This window comes from Corapipo altera, unplaced genomic scaffold (genome assembly GCF_003945725.1).
Source record: "Corapipo altera isolate COAL_440 unplaced genomic scaffold, ASM394572v1 89, whole genome shotgun sequence".
Taxonomy (NCBI): domain Eukaryota; kingdom Metazoa; phylum Chordata; class Aves; order Passeriformes; family Pipridae; genus Corapipo; species Corapipo altera.
This window is the reverse complement of record NW_020884968.1, coordinates 760,299-780,531: the sequence shown is the minus strand read 5'-3', so window position 1 is coordinate 780,531 and position 20,233 is coordinate 760,299. Positions and strand designations below refer to the sequence as shown.

Below are 20,233 nucleotides of genomic sequence, written 5' to 3'. Positions count from 1 at the left end.
TTTTTTTCTTTTTCATCGTGCTAAGCACTACTGAAATATTTCTTTGTGGTAGGTTCAGTGCGTTCATTAGAAGGGATCAACCTTACTGATTCAAAACGACTTGCATTTCAAAAACCTGAAATAGCTTTGTAACCCTAGTATCAGGGCTTCTCTAAGCTTGAAAGTTAATTCTGATTAAAGAAAACAAGGTGTGAATTTTAAACATAACTGTAACTATTCTTGAATAAATCCAGATGCAGATTATGGAATATGGCTAAATCCACTTAAAGGTACATTAAGCATAGGAAACTAGCCCAGAGGAACTATTACACACTGAAGATGTGATTAGAATTACCTTTTCTCTCATTCCCCATCTTTTAATTTCCTGGTTTTGTTCATTTCATAGCAATTTCGTTAAATGGACTACTTTTCTTAAAAGACAAGGAATGACTAATCAGGAAAGACAGCACTCTCCAATCAGCTTGGTTTGACTACAACTCAGAACTGCAATGCAAAAATCAATTAATAGAGCTGTCTCATGGATGTTTTTTTTTTTTAATTCCACTATCAGACACAATGGGATAAATAAAATCCCAAAACAAAATGGAAACACCTACAACTGAAAAGACAGAGAAAGTCACATTTTAGCCGAATTTCCTTCAGTGCAGAAAGCAATTAAACAAGGTCCTTCCGTCAAAATCAGGTTTTAATTAAGCCAGGCTAGCATGTGCAAGCTACCAGAGTAAAATGATATATTGTCACTTTATGATGTCATCCTGTAATCCCAAGTAACTTTTCTTTTTTTAAATTAGGATTTGGTTTCTTTAAGCTTCTTAGTTAAGAAGACAGTAGGTGGAGGCTGGAAAGCATTATAGTTTAGTTCAGTATATCAAGCTCTGAGAGGTTTTTTTTAAAGTTCTTGTTTCACTGAATCTTTTCCCATTAATACATGGTCAGAAAATAGTCAGGATGTTCAATAACTGCACTCATAGAGCACTAGTGTATACAGTTTACTTTCAAAACATATGAACAGGCCAGCTTCCAGAACTATTTTCACATCCTGACCAAAGGCTCTGGTATCTTTTCCAGTACAAGTCCCAAACTCAATACTTTCTGTTATAATTGTATCATCCCACATACTAATGCTGGAATTCAACATATTGAACTGTGTACCCTAATGTAAACTGAAGTTTCTACTGGCATTATTTAACTTCCAAAGTTAAGTTCCTGGCTGCAAGGGCACACTGCCAGCTCATAGTCAATTTGTCATCCACCACGCTTCCAGTTCCTTCTCTGGAGAGCTGCTCTCTTGTAAGTCAGTGCCCAATCTGTTCTGGTATTTGAGGTTATTTCTCCCCAGGTGCAGGAACTTGCCTTTGCAGAACCTCACCAGGGTTTCTCTCTGCTCAATTCTCCAGCTTATCAAGATCCCGCTGAATGGTAGCACAGCCTTCAGGTGTAATTCTGCCAAGGTAATGCTTCATGTTGATGATGCCAAGAATTCCATAAGCCTCATGCCACTTTCACAATTTTCCTCATAATCTAAGCTTTTCCATTATGAATTGGGTTACTTTGTACTAGGTTGAGAAAGTGAACTCAGAGGAAGGATTTAAATTTCTTGCCAAATTAATTCTTACTGTATAATTTATTTATTAGGCAATGATTTAAAAATAAACGTTTCAGAACTTGGTTTACAGTAGATTTGTGAAAGTATGATTTAGAATGGGTTTGGATGGGGAACTGCATTTCCACATGATAAATCACATCGAGCTCTCAGAGTGACAGACACATGCTTAATTGATTATTCTTTTGCTGTCTTGGGTTTTATACTTGAGATGTCAAATTTGCAAGCCAATCAAGATATTAGAACATCTCTTGGGATTCCAATTTATCAAAGCCTGTGCTTAACTTCAAGCACACAGAAGAATTCCATTCCAAATCATCAGGGAAATAAGCAGGCTTTTGAACTTTCCAATATGATGCCCTTCACTGTATTACAGTTTTCCTTTATGCAGGTATCTGCAACTAGCATTACCCGGGACCAGTAAATAAAAGGAACTCAAACTGGCACAATGACTCTTACTTTCATCTCACTAACATCAACCATTAAAATTGCCAACTATCAACCACAGGAGCCAGTCAAATTCAAGAGGGGAATTGGGGAAGGCGAGGAAATTATTTGTTTGCTGAAATTAAAAAAGGAAATAAAGCAAAAGCCTTATTTCAGAAATAGTAAAAGCCCTTGCAGAAGTTACAGAAATGAAACACTCATTCCACAGGCAAAGCAAAAAAGGCTTCATCAGAAAATTTTAACGGGCATCAAAGAGCAGAAAACAGAGAAAGTTGAAGACTTGCAGAATGAATATGCACAGTTATATTTACATATAAAGATTAGCACAAGGGCCTGAATTCAGTCATGCAAAAGAAGAGGTAGTATGCAAGGTGATGATCTAATCAAGTTCTTACCAGGGCTTCATTATCTTCTGCAATTTCTGATATCGTCTGCAAAATTAAAACTTGCACGTGAGGAAAAACACTTTAAAACATCTGTACTCTATTTACTACATATACAACCCCCCATACTTGATTCATAAAATTCACAGACAGACATACAATAAGAGGTAGTACATTTCTAACAATTTGCTGTGAACAGAAACAGTTCAGTAACTGGTAAAGAACATTCAAAATTAATTTCAAATATTTGTTTGGAATATTTGTGTTAACTTCTGTTAGGAAAAAAGCATATCTAGACATCCTAAATTATTTAAGTATTTGTGTAAAAAGTCCTTGGTACAAAACAATAAAGATTCACACATCAAGCGTTTTCTGTCTTGTTGTTATGATATGATAAAGTCCATTGCCTGAAGAACTCATTTACTTGTAGTCTCCATTACTAATACTGATGTCAGAGTCACCAGCATCATTGAAAGTTGTGTAGCTAGGACCAACATAAACCAAAATCATGACCTTCTTAAGTCAGGGACAAGTTTCCTGTTGGCTTCAAAGAGTGGCAAAGAATTTACCCTGGGTTTTTAACAACAGAGTTGCAATTACCCAACAACTCCAAACGACCTTGCACCAGCTTAATGAATACACATAAATACACTTCAGCAACGTTATTTCAACAGAATGTGTAGACTGATCCATAGCTCTTTTGTTCTTAACATTCACACCCCGATGGACATGCTTAGCCCCAAGGTGCTGAATCCACCCATTGAGAAAGACAATAAGGAGCTTAAGAACGTCATTTACTGACTCAGATTCTAAGAGGTCAATACTATATTCAAGAAACTGAAAGCCAAGTATTAAGGGGAGGAAGGGGTAGAGGGCAAATAATAAGTGCATTTAAAAGCTGTAGCCCACTAATTGCAATTTGCAATTCATCCTCCTGCTAAAAACTGGCTTCAGAAATGCTGATTATGCTTCTAAGTAAGCTGAAGAAAAAGAGTATCAATGCAAAAATGGCATCAAACATAAATAACTTCTTTTTAAAACACAAACATAAAAAAGGGATATAGAAAGTAATAATAATAAAAAAATCCATCTCTCCTACGTAACCCCATCTTCTGTCTCCTAAATCTATTTCACAGTTTTATTTCAGAGGGTTGGCTGCAGTTCCACACTGGGCAGACTAGTGTTCAAAAGGAGAACACAGAGGTCCCTCTTTCCTCCCTTCACCTTCTCATCAGATCTTCCCCTTTGGACTTGCTGTCACAGCAAGATGCACAGCAATGCCATCTCACAAGAGCTCTAGGACTCCAAGCTCTCCAACCACTGATTCAGTTCTCTCCCAGAACATGGCTAGATAGTTTTTTTCCTTTTAGGTACAGCAGTAACTCCTCCCACCTTACATTTTCCTCTTTTCAAGAAGGACCAGTCTCAGGGAGGGCAGCTTTTGGGTTGGCTTGTGTAACCATCAGTGGAGAAAACAGAAAGAATACGTCACAGGAACAGTGGTTTAAAATCCTTCACTTCTAGTTTTGAGCTGCAATACTCATGCCTGAAGATAGTATTGGCACAGTTTACCATGTATCCAAACACAGACGGGACTACAGCCTAACTCAAATTAGAAAAGTGACAAGATTTTCTTCTTGTATTTTGTGGCTTTGGTTCTTTTATGCTACAACAGCTATTTGTGCAGCCAGGAAAAATGAACAAATAAAAAGCATCCTGATTACCAGACAGTCCTAAAAAGTAGAGGAAAATACCCTCAACATGCTTTTATGAGCGGTAAAGTTCAAAGCATTTTCCACAGTAGGAGATTCCAGCTTCAGCAGAATGTCACTCCTGTGCTTCTGCAAATGCAATACTTCCTTGCTGTGGCAGACTGCTAAGCCACCAAAAAACAATCACCACCACAAACGGGTTTTGTCATCTCTCAAATGTGCATGGATCCTTGTAACCTTCTGCAGCATGTTAGCCAAACTTCATAGCACTCTACTGAGGTCAGTTTTAAAAGAGCTGCTTTTCATCCATGTACTGACTTCAGCTAAGCAGCAAGTAAAATTGGTGCTGTGTTTGTCTGATAGAGAAACAAGTGTGGTGTTTGCCAACTGGTAGCACTTCAAAGGACAGACTGGGTTTTGTAGGAGGTTTTCCCCATAGGCTATAATCAGAATTTTCTCCATGACTGAGACATGGATTAAAGAATAAAAGTGTGAGGCCTAGAACAACAAATTTAGACAGCAACTCTCTTAGCATTTACAGAACTCTTATTCATCATGAGTTAACTGGCAATCAGTTAACTTGATGTCAGAAGATGTGCGAAGTAAAAGAAAAATAAATTTAGTATAATGTGCAGAAATAACTGAATTATATGACTTTTCTGGTGAAGTAATACAAAGAAAACTTTTACTCCAGAGCAAAGATAACCACTTGCACTAAACCAAACCATTTCTACTGATCTCTGTTGGTTTGCTGTGATTAAAGCAGGAATCAATCCAGGACATCAAATGTTGCAGCAACACAGGACAGCATGACTATGATAGACTTTTACTACTGAAGATGTGGAGGCTGTTCTCTAAAGGAGTGTATGCTATTTTCATCCATCATCAAAACAAAACGTAACAGAGCAGGACCTGGCATGAGCAGGAGTTCCTCTCATGTTCACTCGTAGACCATGCAAAAGTCACTGCTGAAGGAGTAGCCAAGCTATCTCTTCCAGCAAGTCAGTCTGGAAAGGAACTAAGTACAGTCTGCCACCTCCATCAGCCTTCCTCTTTCTATATATACATAACTGTTGTTTCTTCCAGAGGTCTGACTCTGTGGTAGCAACCAAACAGTTCCATAAAAGCCTTCTTGGTGAGTTACCACAGGTATGGTCAAAACTGCTTGAAAGCCTTACTGATCTAGACACTGTAATTAGCTCAATACTTATATTTATCTTTTTTTTTTTTTTTTTTAAGAAACCATCCCTCAATTGCACTTGCACAAATGGGAACAAAACCACGGCCAAAGAACAAACGTTATGAGGGTAAATTAAATAGCAGTTTTGAAAGGTTGAGATTCTACAGTGGTGAAAGACAAAAACAGACAGTAATTTTTATACAGGGAGAAATCTCAACAGAAATGCCAGCATAATACAAAATAAACATGAATGACAAATTACTGGGTTAGACATTTTGCTACCATGATATGTTCCCTGTTTGGCCTCAAAGGAACTTTGTGATACTTCCAATCGAATCCCAAGGAGCAGCAGTTCCTTTTGGAATTCTCCAAGACATAGAGACTTACTACTTGCTCAAATACTGCAGGTAAAATCCTGAGCAGTTTCCAATGGAACACAGGTTATCAGGGACCTGACTGGACCAAATCCTACCTGTTCACATGCAAAAACTGCTGCACAAAGACCAGATACCTCAAATCTAAACCCCAACTGGGGTAACCTACAATGCACAATAAGGGTTTGTCTGCACCGGGAAGAACAACTGAAATGTTGTCACACTGTGGAAGCCAGTGCGGACCCACTGGAGCTAAAGATTCCAAGCAGTCACACCACTTCACCACAACAAATGTTTCTGAGCCTGCACTGCTTAAGTAAATGTAGAATAGTAATTAAGTGCCACTTAGGATAAAAGCTTTTCATGCAGTATGACCCCAGAGAGGACCACTATTAACAAAGGTGGAAGATTTCACAAAAACTTCCTCCTATACAGGAAAACTGATGGCATGATGGATGAATGACCTGCTAAGCACAGTAAATCACTGTTTGGCTACTTCTTTTCAGCAAACACAAGGATAGCACAAATTCTGGCTAACAAGCAATGTTTAGGAATACAAGACAAGTACATATTTTTGGCTTATGTCTGTAGCAGGTGCAGCTATCACATATAAATTAAGTCCAGGAATCAGTCTGGCCTGGGGTTGAAATAAGTTATTTGGATGAAATGTGCAAAACTATTATTAAGTTACTCAGCAGTACTGAGAGTCACCACAGTCCAAGAGACAAAAACATCCTGGAAAGTCACAGAAGCAGAGATTTTAAGCTCTTCTCCTTATTTTTGTCGGTTTCTCAAATACTACACTTTTGCCTAGAGTTAACAAAAAGAAAAAAATTGGTTTTATACACTTTGGTACTCTGGAGAATATTTGGAAATATAAATTCACTGCTGGAATTACTCTTTTTATCACATTTCACAGAAGTGGTTGCCAAACAAAACCCAGTATAACTGTCTCCTCTCCTCCTTCCCGTTCCTGTCAACAGGGTGTTAATATCACCACTTAACAGGGGTCATTTAAATGTTAATATTCCCAAACACAGGCAAAGTAAGGAAAACAACCTAGAGAAAAAGTATTTGGGCGGGGGGGAGGGGGAGGGGGGAGGTGAGAGGGGAGTGCAGGGAGCATCAGCTCTCCCTCTCCAAAGATGTGATCTTTGACGGCTCAATCTTAGATGAGGTTTTTATCTAAAACATACAGGGTGTGCTATGTATATGTAAAGGATATAAGAGAAATTATACTTGTGTGTGCTGAGAGGGAGGGTACGATCCAAGTTTGAAGACGGATGGGGAAATAAACCCAAAATAGAACAAGCAGGAGAAAAGCAAACCAATAAAAAAAGAAAACCTACTCCACTTGCTTCCTTTATGGAAACTGCACCGAAAGATAGGGCTGCAGCCTTTTCTCATTCTCCTGCCCTTACCATCTCCACAGTAGCATTACCTGATTTTATACACTCTTTTGGATTTTTGCCTCAGTCATCCTCTCCCGACATTACAGAAACACTAAGAATTGAAGATTCCATAAAACTCCTGCTGGACAAGAATTGATTTGGGCAGCAATGTTGGATTAAGTAATCTATGCTTCCTGGTGAAGTTTCATAGAAATGGCTGTGAAGCATTGGAGCTGACCAAGAGAGGGAGCAGGAAGGGTGGAAAAGGACTACTTTTTATACAGTGGCAAAAACTTACTAGTTTAGTATTGTTCATATCCTCTGAAAATTCGTTTTCCATGTATCTGAGTTGCACTTGCACAACTGTTCTCTGGGGCAACGCTGTGAGCTCAATCAGGGAAGTGAACTGGGTTAAGGAATATGGCATTAAAAGTAGCCTTTACTGTCACTTTGCATAATCTACATCAATTTTCTTGTCCAGCTTGGTAGGAACTATACTGGCATAACTCTTCAGATGAAGTAGGATAGGAACAAGTGACTGTAAGCAATGCTGGCTTAAACGTTTTGACAGCACTACTGAAATACTCATCAGACTGGGATGGAAAAAACCATCAGCAGGTATGCGAGCAACTGTCCCAAAAAGTGTGTTAAAGTCGGAATAATTCCAAACCAATTTGTCTTCAGTTTTCCACTGGGCTGGTATACAGTATTATCTCTGTAAGACAAGCCAAGAGCTAGAATTTCACTGAACAATGCAATTTGTCCTTAAATCATGCACAATTGCTGTCCCAGAGACTTCCAGCTGTACAGCTGCCAACTCTACAACCATATGTGCTCAATAGAAAGTTCCTCTTCGTCAAGACTCAAAAAACATAGCAATATACATTTATTTAGAAGCTTACATGAACTTGATCTGGCTGCATTTATTATTTCCAATAGGAGGATGACAAAAATTAATAACCATCACAATTTAAAGCAAGTGTTTTTTTCTCCAGTTTGCACACTAAGCAATTACAACTATCTTAAAATTAAAACCAGGCTATCTGCAATCTTGTCCAAGCAGTATCAACGAGTGTGGTCCTGTGCCATGGCTGTATGACTATAAAGCTGCTCAGCACAACGTCATCGATGAAGCAAAAGTCTGGAGAACAATCTTCTCAACAGCAGCAGAAACAATTCTGGTTACTGTCAAGACAGCTAGGCTCAGCATAGTCTCATTTTTTTGGCAAAAACTATGTGTTATTTCAGCCAAGTGACAAGTGATAGAGATCAAGATAATGTCAATTAAAAAAATGGTGAAAATTCTGCATAGGCCTTCCTCCCAGTCATGAGATCATGATGATGATTACTATTACTACTATTATCAAAAATAAATACAGATTCCTTTTATCAACTCTCTGGTCTTTCACTATTTAGGCGTGTGAATTACATTTCCTTTTCTTGCTTTATAGGGCACTACAAAGAGTTTTTTCCTTCTAAGGAAGGCTGTGAGTCTGTCCCAGTCACACAACTCTCCTGATACATCAAGAAAAAAACCCATAACTTTTCCAGTCTTCTGCTATGTCACAAAAGACTATTTATCTATACAGACAGGATTTTTTGAAATACAAGTTCTAGGCTTGACTACGTAATGCAGCTCTGAATGAGCAAACTATGTTATCTCAGACGAGGCAGCAAGGAGACATGACTCTTCCAGCTTGGTTCCTGAACATATTTTTCCTCAGTCATTATGATAACTAGGACTTAATAGCATTGCTCTCCTTCTGACTCACTTTAGGGCATTGTTGTCTGGGGTGGGGAAGTGGAAGTAGGACACTCTTACACTTCCCCTTTACACTGTCTGTACATCCAGCCAAACGGACTGCATATTCAGCTCCTCTTAACTGGGCATGAACTGGCTTCAGATAAAAATTTAGCATTAGGAGTGCTATGGAAATCTCTTTCTGAAAAGTCTAAGAAAAGGAAAATAACTGTGTCCACACCCATCCCACTCTTTGGTGTTACAAATGCACAGAGTCTGAGAAATTATTGGACACCATGAATAATTATAAAGTGAAATCAGTATTTACTTTTTCTTCATGACCTAACTTGTCTTGCAGTCTCTGCTATAATTTATAGATCACCCAAACCACAAAAATAAACATAAAACCATCTATTTTTTTTTTCTTTTTCAGTTAGTAAGAGACTCATAGCAATCCTGTGGAATCAAAACTGAGCCTGTAGGAAAAACAAAGATAAGCCATCTCAATCAACAAGATCAAGATACATGTGGACAGTTTGTGAAATATGTTGCATTTCTGCTGATATAAATACTTTCATATAGACAAGATGCACTCTCAGCTTCATTAGGGCCCCATACACCCTATAATCTGCTTACCACCAACTCCTATGGCTTTGTCCCAGCACAAACCATGACTACAGTGTATTTACTCTAAGCAGTAGGCACTCAAGGAGATCTGGCCCAAATTATGGTAACTACACATAGTATTAAAACCACTTTTGACAACATAAACAAAATAAAAATAAACTCTCTCAATTTCTTATTTTTCAGCAAGAAACTGGAAAGGCTATTCTCTAATAAATACTAATTTTCTTCAATATTCAGGAACGTAATATATGGAAAATTAACTAGGAAACACTGTTAGTTCTTGTCAATTTTTTATATTACTACTTCTTTTCATCACCTGCAAAATGAAGCAGAAGTAATTAGAAATCCAGGGACTTACATTCTCTTACTCTCATTACTGTACTTTTATAGTCATCAGCTTCACTGAAATAATGACTAAGAAGTACAATAAATAACGTCAACTATAAATAAAGCATAGGCCTCTTTCTCAGTGAAAGTTATGCAAAAAGTTGGAGTCTTGTTTTCCAGAGGCTGCCCACTAAAACTTCATTACACCCTCAAATTATAACGTAAGAGTTGCCTCTAACATGAGTTCCACGTGCGAAGAAAACCTCAGAGTAACTTTGCACTGAGCATGATGGTACTTCTAATGAGCACTGCCTGCCCCTTTGGGGAAAATAGAGAATAAAGCTTGAATTAACAAAATTCACCAATTTTTAGCACAGCTGCAGTACATGTGAACAGAGGCACCACTCAGCCTGGGATTACAGATGCAGGGCTGTTCTCAGCTGCATTAACCCACAGGCAGCTGGGAAAGCACATAGAGGGGTATGTCCCATTCCTGCTGATCCTCTCAGGGTCTTAGTGCCAATACCTAGAGCGCAATACAAGAGCAGAGACAGCCACTCTCACACTATTTCACAACATGCCTGCTCTCAGGTCGTGGCTCAATGACACACCTAAGCCAATGTAGTGGTCTGCTGCCACAGAAAAAGGGCCTTTCCTGCATCCACTCATGTCCATTTCCTCTCTTGCTTCCTCAAGTCTCAAACCAAGCAGAAAACTAACTCCTCAAAACAGAATTAGAACTGTGCAACAAGCTAACAAGGCTGGATTGCCTTTCTAAAACACTCAGATACCAGAACCAACTCCAGGAAGAAAGCAAGACTGGGCTGAAGAGCAGAGGTTAACACACAAGAAATGGGAGAAGGGGGTAGGGAGCTGGATCATCTCTCAATGGCGTCAAGCCATTATGTTTCTTCCAGCCCTATGGCTGAGCCATAGCCTCACTTAAACAAGGTAGGTTCACCTATTGACACTTAAATGATCATGGGCAAGTACTGGTGCAAGGCAAAGGAGAGAGAAGAGGTTTTCCTTCTGAAGCATTTAGGTGACCTGTTCAGCCACACACCACACGTTGCTGAGGGTGCTCAGCCCAGAGTGGGAGCTAATGGCAAGCAGGTCTTCAGTCTGATTTGTACCTTCAGCAAGCACCTTGCAGGGGACCTCTTATTAATAGTACTCCAGATAGTCCAAGCAAAAACAGGAACAGACAACATAAGAGGACAACTGACTGACCCCAGTTGCTTTTCCTTGACAGTCTAGGGCACCAAAAAAAAAAAAAAAACCAAACTCCAAAAAAACCCCCAACGCCAACAAAACCCCCAAAAATCAACCAACCAACCGAAAAAAACAAAACCAAAAACCACCACCAAAAAATAAAACAAAACCAAAAACTAGCCACCCAAAGAAACAGTTCTTCTGAGGTAGTTTCTCTGTTACCTCAGTGTATTGACATAGCAAGAAGTGTCAGACCCTGAAGAGGAGAAACTGGTTCATCAGTTTGAAGTCAGATGAGAAAAGAAAACAGCAGCACCATGGTAGGCTTAGGCTGCTGAGCCTGTGCACGTTTGCTACTTTCATTAAATTTAAAGTTCTGTTAAGTATGCACTCATCAGCCAGTGATGCACAGTATAAAAGCAGGAGGGAACGTACAGTGTAGCACAGATGTCCTTGCTTTACAACTCCCTTCGAAAAACCAGACTTGGAAAAACCTGACCTGCTGACACCCTCAGGGCTGCAGAACATCTAGGTTGCTGAACACTAAAGCCTGCAGTGAGTACCAGGAGTTCATCAGCAAGTGAATCTGCTGAAAACTCTTACAATCTGAGTCTTTGTCCAATGTCCAAACTAGAGTGTGTTTCTCCCCACAGGCAGAAACACTGATAAATAGAGTAGATAGGTAGATTGATCAATGCATCTTTGATGACACATTACAGAAAAGACTTAAATCCCTCCAAATGCAAGTCACTTCCAAAATAAATTTAAAAAAATAAATAAAAAAAAGGCAATAAACTCTGCCCATATGTCCAGTTTACAAGTCTGCTGTGTGATTTGAAAACTTATGCCTTCAGTCAGGAATTATTATCAGGGTGGAGTTTGTGAGCAGTTCTTTCAACAGTGGTGCTGCTGCCTGAAATAGTTTCCCTCTCAAATAGTTATTTTTAATCCAGACCAGTCTGCTGCAACTTGGCTCATCCCATAGCTAACAAAACAGTGGTACAAACACATCTGAAGGGTGAGGAGGGCACTTCCTTTAGCCTTGGTGCAGCTAAAAGGAACGCTTATAAAAAATGTTAATGTTCCCTGTCTGTTTCAATAGAAAATAAAGTGCTTTAGTTTAAATACCTTCTGCAGTGGAGTAAGTTAAACTATTTAACCTAAATAGAGTCATGAATAAACCACGGGGGCAGTGACTTTTAATTTGCTTATGTTCTCATCTTTATAGGCACATATGAGCCTGCCCACTCAGTATATTTCTTAATTTGTACAGCAACTGTGTACATGTGTTTACATAAACTTAAACTTGTCTTTGCTTTTAAACCTAATTTGGTCCCTAAACAATAAATATTATAGGAATATAAGACAGGTTGACAAATTTGATAACTAGAAGCATTTTTTTAAAGTGGCATAACATGTGATGTGTGCCACAGACCACATCACTGCAAAAAATAAATGACCATAGCCCCAAAATGCTGAAGATGAAACCACGAGCTATTGGAAATGTAGTATATAGCTGGAGTTAGGCAATAGGGATTCAGAGTCCAATAAAACATTGACCACATGACAGGCAGGGATCAGTTAGAGCATGCTTTTACATTGCCCAATCTATGGACTACTGGATTCTAGAAAGTAGTTAATTTTTCTGTGGAAGATCCCCAGTATATCTTGTATGGGACCCTCAGAGACCATTTGTGGTCTATTTCGAAGTTAGTACTTTAGCTTTACCTCCTAACACTATTTACTTCATTGAATCCAAGGGAAAATGAGCAAATTTTGTGAGGGGATTTGGACTGATTTCAGTAATTTACTTTTGGAGTCTGGCTCACAAGACTGAATACCACCAGCGAATAAGAAATTTACTTTCAGAGTATTTTCTTTCTCTCCAAAAGGGGCACGGGTATTGATGATTTCTTCATGTGTACAAGAGGTTGACACTGACTGCAAAGGACTAAAACTCCTATTTGAAAGCAAAAGTCTAATGTTAGAACATAATTTAAGAGTGCAACAATCCACATTAAGCCAATGGACACTCACTCAGGACTACGGTCCTGAGTTTCATCGCCAACGGTGAAATAATGTGTTCTGGTAAAGAATAAGTGTATTTTCAGTGGTTAGCTTTCAACTTCATGTCAAAAAAACCACTGCTATTTGAAAAATCCCAGCTAGGATCAAAACAATAAAAAAATGGAAATAAAGTAATGCACTTTTTACATGTGAGTTTTACTCCACATGTTCTCAGTAATGTGAAATTTAAAACATGGTTTTCAGATTACTTCACTTATATATCAGCCTTTAAATATACTATCAATGGTTTATCAAATTTCTAGTAGTAGAGAAGAAACTAGGACCTCAGTCTCCCAAAATTTTATGGCACAGAGGGTACTTGTGACTTCCTAGTTTGCTCACCCCGAGACTCCACTAGCCATTGTTAGGGCAAATTAAAACAGAAATATTCTGATTGATAATTAATATATTATCCTAGAAGCCCAGAACTCATCAGATATTTAATTTTATACAATTTTAGAAGTTGTATACAGAAATACGTCAGGCACTCAGAAAGTGAGCAGGAAGTCACCCCATACAGAAGAAACATCAGTCTAAGCAGAATACTTACTCTGTGCCACTTTCAACCATTTGCGTTAGGAGGGAAATGCCATCGAGGTTTATAAATTCTTGGGCAAATGTAACATCCCGTGAGTAGTTGGCTAAGTCTTTCAGTGCTTCTAACTTTGCATCCATACTAGAAGACTGTATCCTCTCATGGAGCTGCTGTGCATTTTGAGCCTAAGAGAGAAACAAAACACAGAAAAACAAAAACAACAAAAAAGATTTTGTTACAATGAAAATCATGAAAAAAATGTTAGATTAAGTAGGAACAATAGCCATGTTTAATCCCAATGATACTTAACACTTCCATGCTCAGAAAAGTAGCTCAAATACAAATTACTCTCTTAAAAGTATATTACTTGTGTATTACTCCATTATTACCTATAATTATTCGGACTCTTGTAGAATCATTAGATGAGCAATGGATAGATATCCCATTGTCTCAGGTAAAAGGGAAGCATTACAAAAGACGGCCTTTGGCTTGAAGAGCTTATGTGCCACATCAATAAAAGCAGAGATCAAAATAAAACAAATTGCATCAGACAATCTCCGTATAATAACAGCGGCACATCTTTTCCTGTCAATGCTTACTCAGTTTACACATTTCTCATGATCTTTAACAACAAGGACCATACACTGTCCTAATCAGATTATATAAATAGAGGACAGCTTCACATCTTCTGCTCCTTCCTCCCCCTCTTCTTTTGTTCACAGTCAGTGAGTTCAAAAACTCACATAGTCTCTCAATGAGGAGTATAGGAATAATTAGTTTCCACATAATACTATGATATTATCTGTCATGCATCTTTATGTAAGTTCAATATCCTCATATGTTAGGCTATTCTGCCTATTAATGTTTTAAATAGAGGATGAGAGAGTGAAATTTAAAATGGACATCGGTGATAAAAAGCTAAAGAAATATTTAAATAATGCATATTAAATTGTCTCTCCCTTTAGCCATGCAAATACTTTAAAATATATCTCACGTTTTCAATTTGATGCTTTTACTTACCTGAACAGAATATTCAAAAGCTTCAGTTAATAGCTAGCTAGACAATACTTTTCTTAGAAAAATAATCCTCCTCATTATGTATAGAGATATTTGCAAAACTCTATTTCCTCAAATTCATTTCTTACCCGCACTCAGTGAAAGCTGAATGAGAGGCTATGTGTCATTAGGAAAACAAATTAAATGTAAATTCTGCTGAGAGTTATTTTCTCTGAGATGATGCTTATTCTGTCTCAGCTGGAGAAGAAATATAGAAGAAAGGGCTGTGCTGACAGACAATTCCTTTTCTGTTCAAGTAATGAATATACTTTTCACAGAGATGGTCATCTCTGTAGATCAAGGTCCTGAGATAGTAGTCATTTTTAGTGCAAGTGAACATTTAAACAAGGAGCCCAGGAAAAAAAACAGCACTGTGTCATTACAGATACAGCTTCCTAGCTACATAACTTTGATTGCTTCAAAAAATATTAGTAAGTGTTCCACTGTCCTCAGCAAGGTTTGTTACTTCTCATTTTTACAAAGAAAAATTAATGCATGGTCTCCAGTCAGCATTTGGTCAGAACCTATGTGGTAAGGAGCGTGTACAGGGAGGAAATACCTTCTAGTTAGTATAACTGTGGTTAATGTCTTCAGTTAAGAGAGTATTGAGAAGAAATGGAATATCTTCAGTCCTGAGCTTTTTCATGCCTAAAGTATAGGGTGACGCAGCTTAGCATTTAGTTACATTACCAATAGCAGTTACATTACCTATAAAAAGGCAGAAACCTGTCATCCAAAAGGTCTTTCTGCCACTCTAAGTTACCTACTCTACCAATGGATTTGAGTTCTAATGGGGAAACAAGGGCTTATAGAGTCTCTGTGTAATGGCAACATCTATTCAAATGGTACTAGAAGAGTATCTCTCAAGCTAAAGTAGGTGCTAGGGTAAACCATTTGTCAAAGCCCATGGAAAAAGTAAAAGCAGACATCACTAACTTTCAACTTCCAGGGTAACAACAGAATACTTCCTCCAACTCTCTTCCTTCATCAGAGAGGGTGAAGAAAATCTTGCTAAAGTACTCTTGTATAATTAGCTACAAAAACTCAGAGCAACTATTATTACCTGAACCAGAAGTTCAACAGCCAACACCTACCTTACCAAATTTCCTCATTCATGGAGCTGTTTCTTACTCTAGATTCCCCACTATAAAAACTCAAGAAGACTCAGAGATGCAAAGCATCCTCAAAACATTACCGTTTCTCAGAGTACATGCAATACCTGAATTCCTGACCACCTCAGAAAAGAAACACTGAAAAATCTTCAGTACTGCCATGGCAGCTGCATTCCTCTGACTTTGGACATGGTTGCTCAAATTTAACCTTAAGTTCATTAAGATCTGTGGACATGCCTTCTACTTGCCATAGATTTGGGAAGTTTCCATCCCCACTATCTGCCTACTGAAGGATACAGCTCTTCCAGCTTTCCATGGGAACCTGGTCCTCTCAAAGTTCCTGAACTCAGTGAAAATGAAACCAATAGAAAAGATGAACAAAACAGCTAGTTCAGTGTGACTGAGTGGCTCTCCTGAGCTGCTCACCATTAAGTCTGAGTAGGCAAACTTTGGGCAGTAGAGCTATGGCCAAACAGATAGGGACTGCAATTGCCTGTGTAGCACAAAAGCAAGCAAGAAAACACGTAAGTAGAGCCAGGAGAACATCCTCCTCCAAACCCCTTCACATCACACAAAAACGTGCTGTGTAAACAATGCCTTCTCTTCATACACATTGACATCAGATTATCTGTGGTTCACCCTTTCTCTTGAGGAGACATTTCCGGCCCTAGCATGAACACCTTGGGCTGGTGAACTGCTGCTGCCAGTCCAGTCAGAGCTCCATTACACACATAACAATACCAAGCATGGAAAGAGCTAATCCTACCTCTCCCCCAAACTGAGAACACCAGTACAGGGATGTGCACTAACAGTTCACCTACAGTGCACAACAGCAGCATGAGCAGGACCAACCTATCAACAGAGCTATGTTAATCCTCTTTCCTCCACAGTAGCTTTGAAATTCACCAGACTAAAACCAAAATATTCACTCAGACACAGCTTGGTACCCTCTACAGAGCACAAAAATCCATGCTACAAAAGGGGTTCAGCCCTGTTTTAAGCACATAAAAGAGCACTTACTATCATCATAGGCTTTATCTGGCTATGTCAATATTCCATCACCAAGGTTTACACAAAGCTGTAGTTTTCTTCCATTAAATAAGTTTTGCAAGACACTGCATCCAAGAAACTTTGCTCCTTCTACTATTGGAAGAAAAAAGAACGGACAAGGGCAAAGGAAATCTTGAATAAAGGGCAAACAAATATTTATCTTAGCAAGAGTGTTGGTATATGTCTCACTGGAAACATGGACAAAAGTCACACTGGATGTTGTTGTCCCAAATACCTGATGGGTGAATATACTGCTTTGATGAACATCATGCAGTTCTCACAAATCTCCTAGTTCTTGTTGCCATAGCACTCATACGTGCTCATGGAATGTACAGCTCACTTATAACTGCATTAAAAAATGAAACCCAGATGAAATATGCTCTGAATGTTTACCAGAGAGCCATTTTAATGATTTACAAGCCATCAGTGGATGGGCAGGAGAGCACAGCTCATTAAAGCAATAGCAGAGCTGGCTGCCATGTCTGTACTCCTACTGAAATATCATTCAGGTAAGAATAAATATATATAAACCTCCACAACTGAGAATCATTAGAGGGAATTAACAGAAATGTGGGTGCTCAAGTAAATGAAAGGCAGAATTAACTGCTCTCCTGTTTAGAAGAAGGGAAGGAAGGGAAGCTTCTAAAACAGTATGCTGTTGAAGCCCCAGCATTTCAAAAGGCTGTCAAGTGGCATAAACTGCATGTCTAGTCTTAAATTACTTGCTCCAAGGACATCCAGAAAGGTTGCCCATAGGAGTAGCAAGTGCTTAAAAGGAGCAGCTTGATGAGATTGTCAGCTTAAAGAGAAAACTAATGACCTAAATCCAAAATGTGACTTGCTTAGAGACTTAAATAGCCATTTGGAGGTTAAGAATCCCAAGATCATCCTAACAAGAGATTCTACCAATCAAATTATCATTTCTTTGCCACCGAACACTTTGTGCAAACTTTGAAAGCAACTTATTAACCAGACATACTCAGGGTTCTACAGAGAACAAAACATAACGAGTAAGGATGAGAGGGAGGTCATAGATCCAAAAGCAACCACTATCAAACATGAATGTGCTAATGAAGAAATTTGGACCATTGATTCAAATTGCTGTTTTACCCCTATGTAATTAGTTGTCTTCTTTATCCTTTACAGATTCCTGTCACATTAGTCAACATTCTGCTAGAAAAAGGGCATTCAGACCATCAGTAACTATCAAATACACTTTTGTACTAACCAAACAGGTGCATTTCTGTGGTTTAATTGAAATTGCTCAGTGTTGAAACGCCAGGGTGGTTTAAACTGCTGCTTTTTCCTGCATTGTTATTGCTACTTCACCTAGAACTGCATACATGTCACAGAGCAATGGAGTCGATATGTTACATAATTGTCATTGTGCACATACCAGATTCAACAGACCCACCAAGACTGACTAGTGTCTGATACCAGATAGGTAATAAGATTCCATTTTAATTAGTACATAATTAATTGCTAACATCTTTTACATGAATACTGAAGCACAATTTCCACATCTAAAGCCCCGTACAGACATGACACATTGAGCAGTCCCATGGAATCACAATACGCAATTATGGGAGTAGAAATAGAGAAATGGTCACATCTAGAGTCACTTATTAAATCAATGACAAAAGCATTACAGATGCATAATCATATGTATTATCTAAATATGTCTAAAATAAGTTTATGCAATCAGTAGCCACTTCTCAATGTTTTAGAAGCATTTTTCCCTCTTGTTGCATTTGAAACAATCCTTTTTGCTTACTATTCAAAACATGTCTTTGGAAACCTGAAAAAACGAAATGAAACCTTTATCTATAAAAAGACAAAACCCAACTTCACTTCTCTAATCTTTGTCTTGTACTATGAGAAGACAAATATAAAAGTAGCTTACTGACCTCCATGGTCAATGCTTCTGGTATAAAGTCCAATTAACAACTAATTTACCATTACATGATAAACATAAGCACAATCATAGGTTAGAACTGCAAAAATTTATGCATTTACAGAATATATTAAGGCAGTTGTAGAGCAAAGATCATAGACCAAATCCTAAACATTTACTTAAAGATAAAGGATTAAGATTTATAAGCAGTAACAGGTTATAAAAACTTGTTTAGATCACATATAAATAAAACCCCACGTTCCTCCTATCTGTACAAGCATTCAGAGAAAACACTATGATGACTATTACTGAACACCCCTATTTACATGATTGCTCATGATACAAATGCAATACATCTGCCTACAAACAAATTACAAGTTTGAAAACTCAACTGATCTCTGACCAGGGGATCAAAGAAAAACATGTGAAAAACATAAATTATCAGGCCCCATAAAAACCACATCAGAAAAGGCTACCCCTTGACTCACTGTTTAAGGTATATAGTTAATGAGCAAGGCATGTTTTGTAAGTGCCCAAGAAGCCACTTTTAAATAAACAGTTTGTGTTCAAATAACCATTTCAGTCAGGAAATTATTAAATTAAAAAAAGGAAGCCAGTTCCTTTAATTTAATTTTCTCAGTATTTTAGCATCTTTTAAAAAAAATTAGTCACTTGAAGAAGGATTTGCAGGATCTGATTGAAGAAATCCTGTAGTTGCACAGACTAAAGGGTCGGACTCTGCTTGCTGCATTGCAGGACACAAAACTCCTTTTGGATCAGTCTCACACTCGGGAGCAATTAACGGCTCATTTATACACCTACCCACCATGCACTGGAATACAGGTGTCACAAAACAGGCTATAGCAATACGGCATTTCAACTGTCACATATGTTCAAATACAAAGAAATGTTGCATAAGAAACTTTTGATGAGTCCCTCCAGAAATGCAAATGGACAAAGGGGGAGAACATGTCACAGAAAACTGCAAAAACACACAACAGCCCAAAGAGCTGGTAAGAAAGATGATAGGAGAGGTTAAAATAAATAAGAATGATGATATAGGAACAGGGATAATATGAGAGAAATTCAATCTGTACTCAAGTTACCTAGGAAACAGTGTCTGTGTGGTGAGCGGTTTACAGAGGGGAAAAAAAATAGCATTGTTTAGAAAAAACAGCTTTTCAGAGAATGGCACAAATTTAGCAAACAGACCTACGGAAACAAAGAGGCAGTTCAAATTCCCACCAGGCCTAACGGCCGGCGTTTGCAAACCTTTAACTCAAAGAAATTTAAAATAGGCACATTGTAAATCTCTCAAGGCAAGTATTTATAATGGATTTAGCAGCACACCATAACTGCAGTTTTGCCCTTGCAATATTAACAATGGTTTTCATAAAAAGATCCCTGTATACACATACAAAATAATCCAAACTCGAGACTAAAAAGAGAAAATATTTAACATTTAGATTTGAGGAGATAGATTTTAATTTTAAAATCTATCTATTTTTAAAATCTAATTTTA

The 20,233-nt window shown here is 38.1% G+C and overlaps 1 protein-coding gene across 1 annotated transcript in view; it reads right to left on the bottom strand.

The window, feature by feature from the left end:
• Positions 1-20,233, bottom strand: part of ELMO1 (engulfment and cell motility 1) — a 316,776-nt gene that overhangs the window by 212,719 nt on the left and 83,824 nt on the right. Inside the window, exons 7-8 of the mRNA XM_027665022.1 lie at positions 13,615-13,784; positions 2,446-2,481 (exon numbers count right to left, since the gene is read on the bottom strand). Of these exons, the coding sequence (XP_027520823.1) occupies positions 2,446-2,481; positions 13,615-13,784 (206 nt within the window). The remainder of the gene's footprint in view (positions 1-2,445; positions 2,482-13,614; positions 13,785-20,233) is intronic.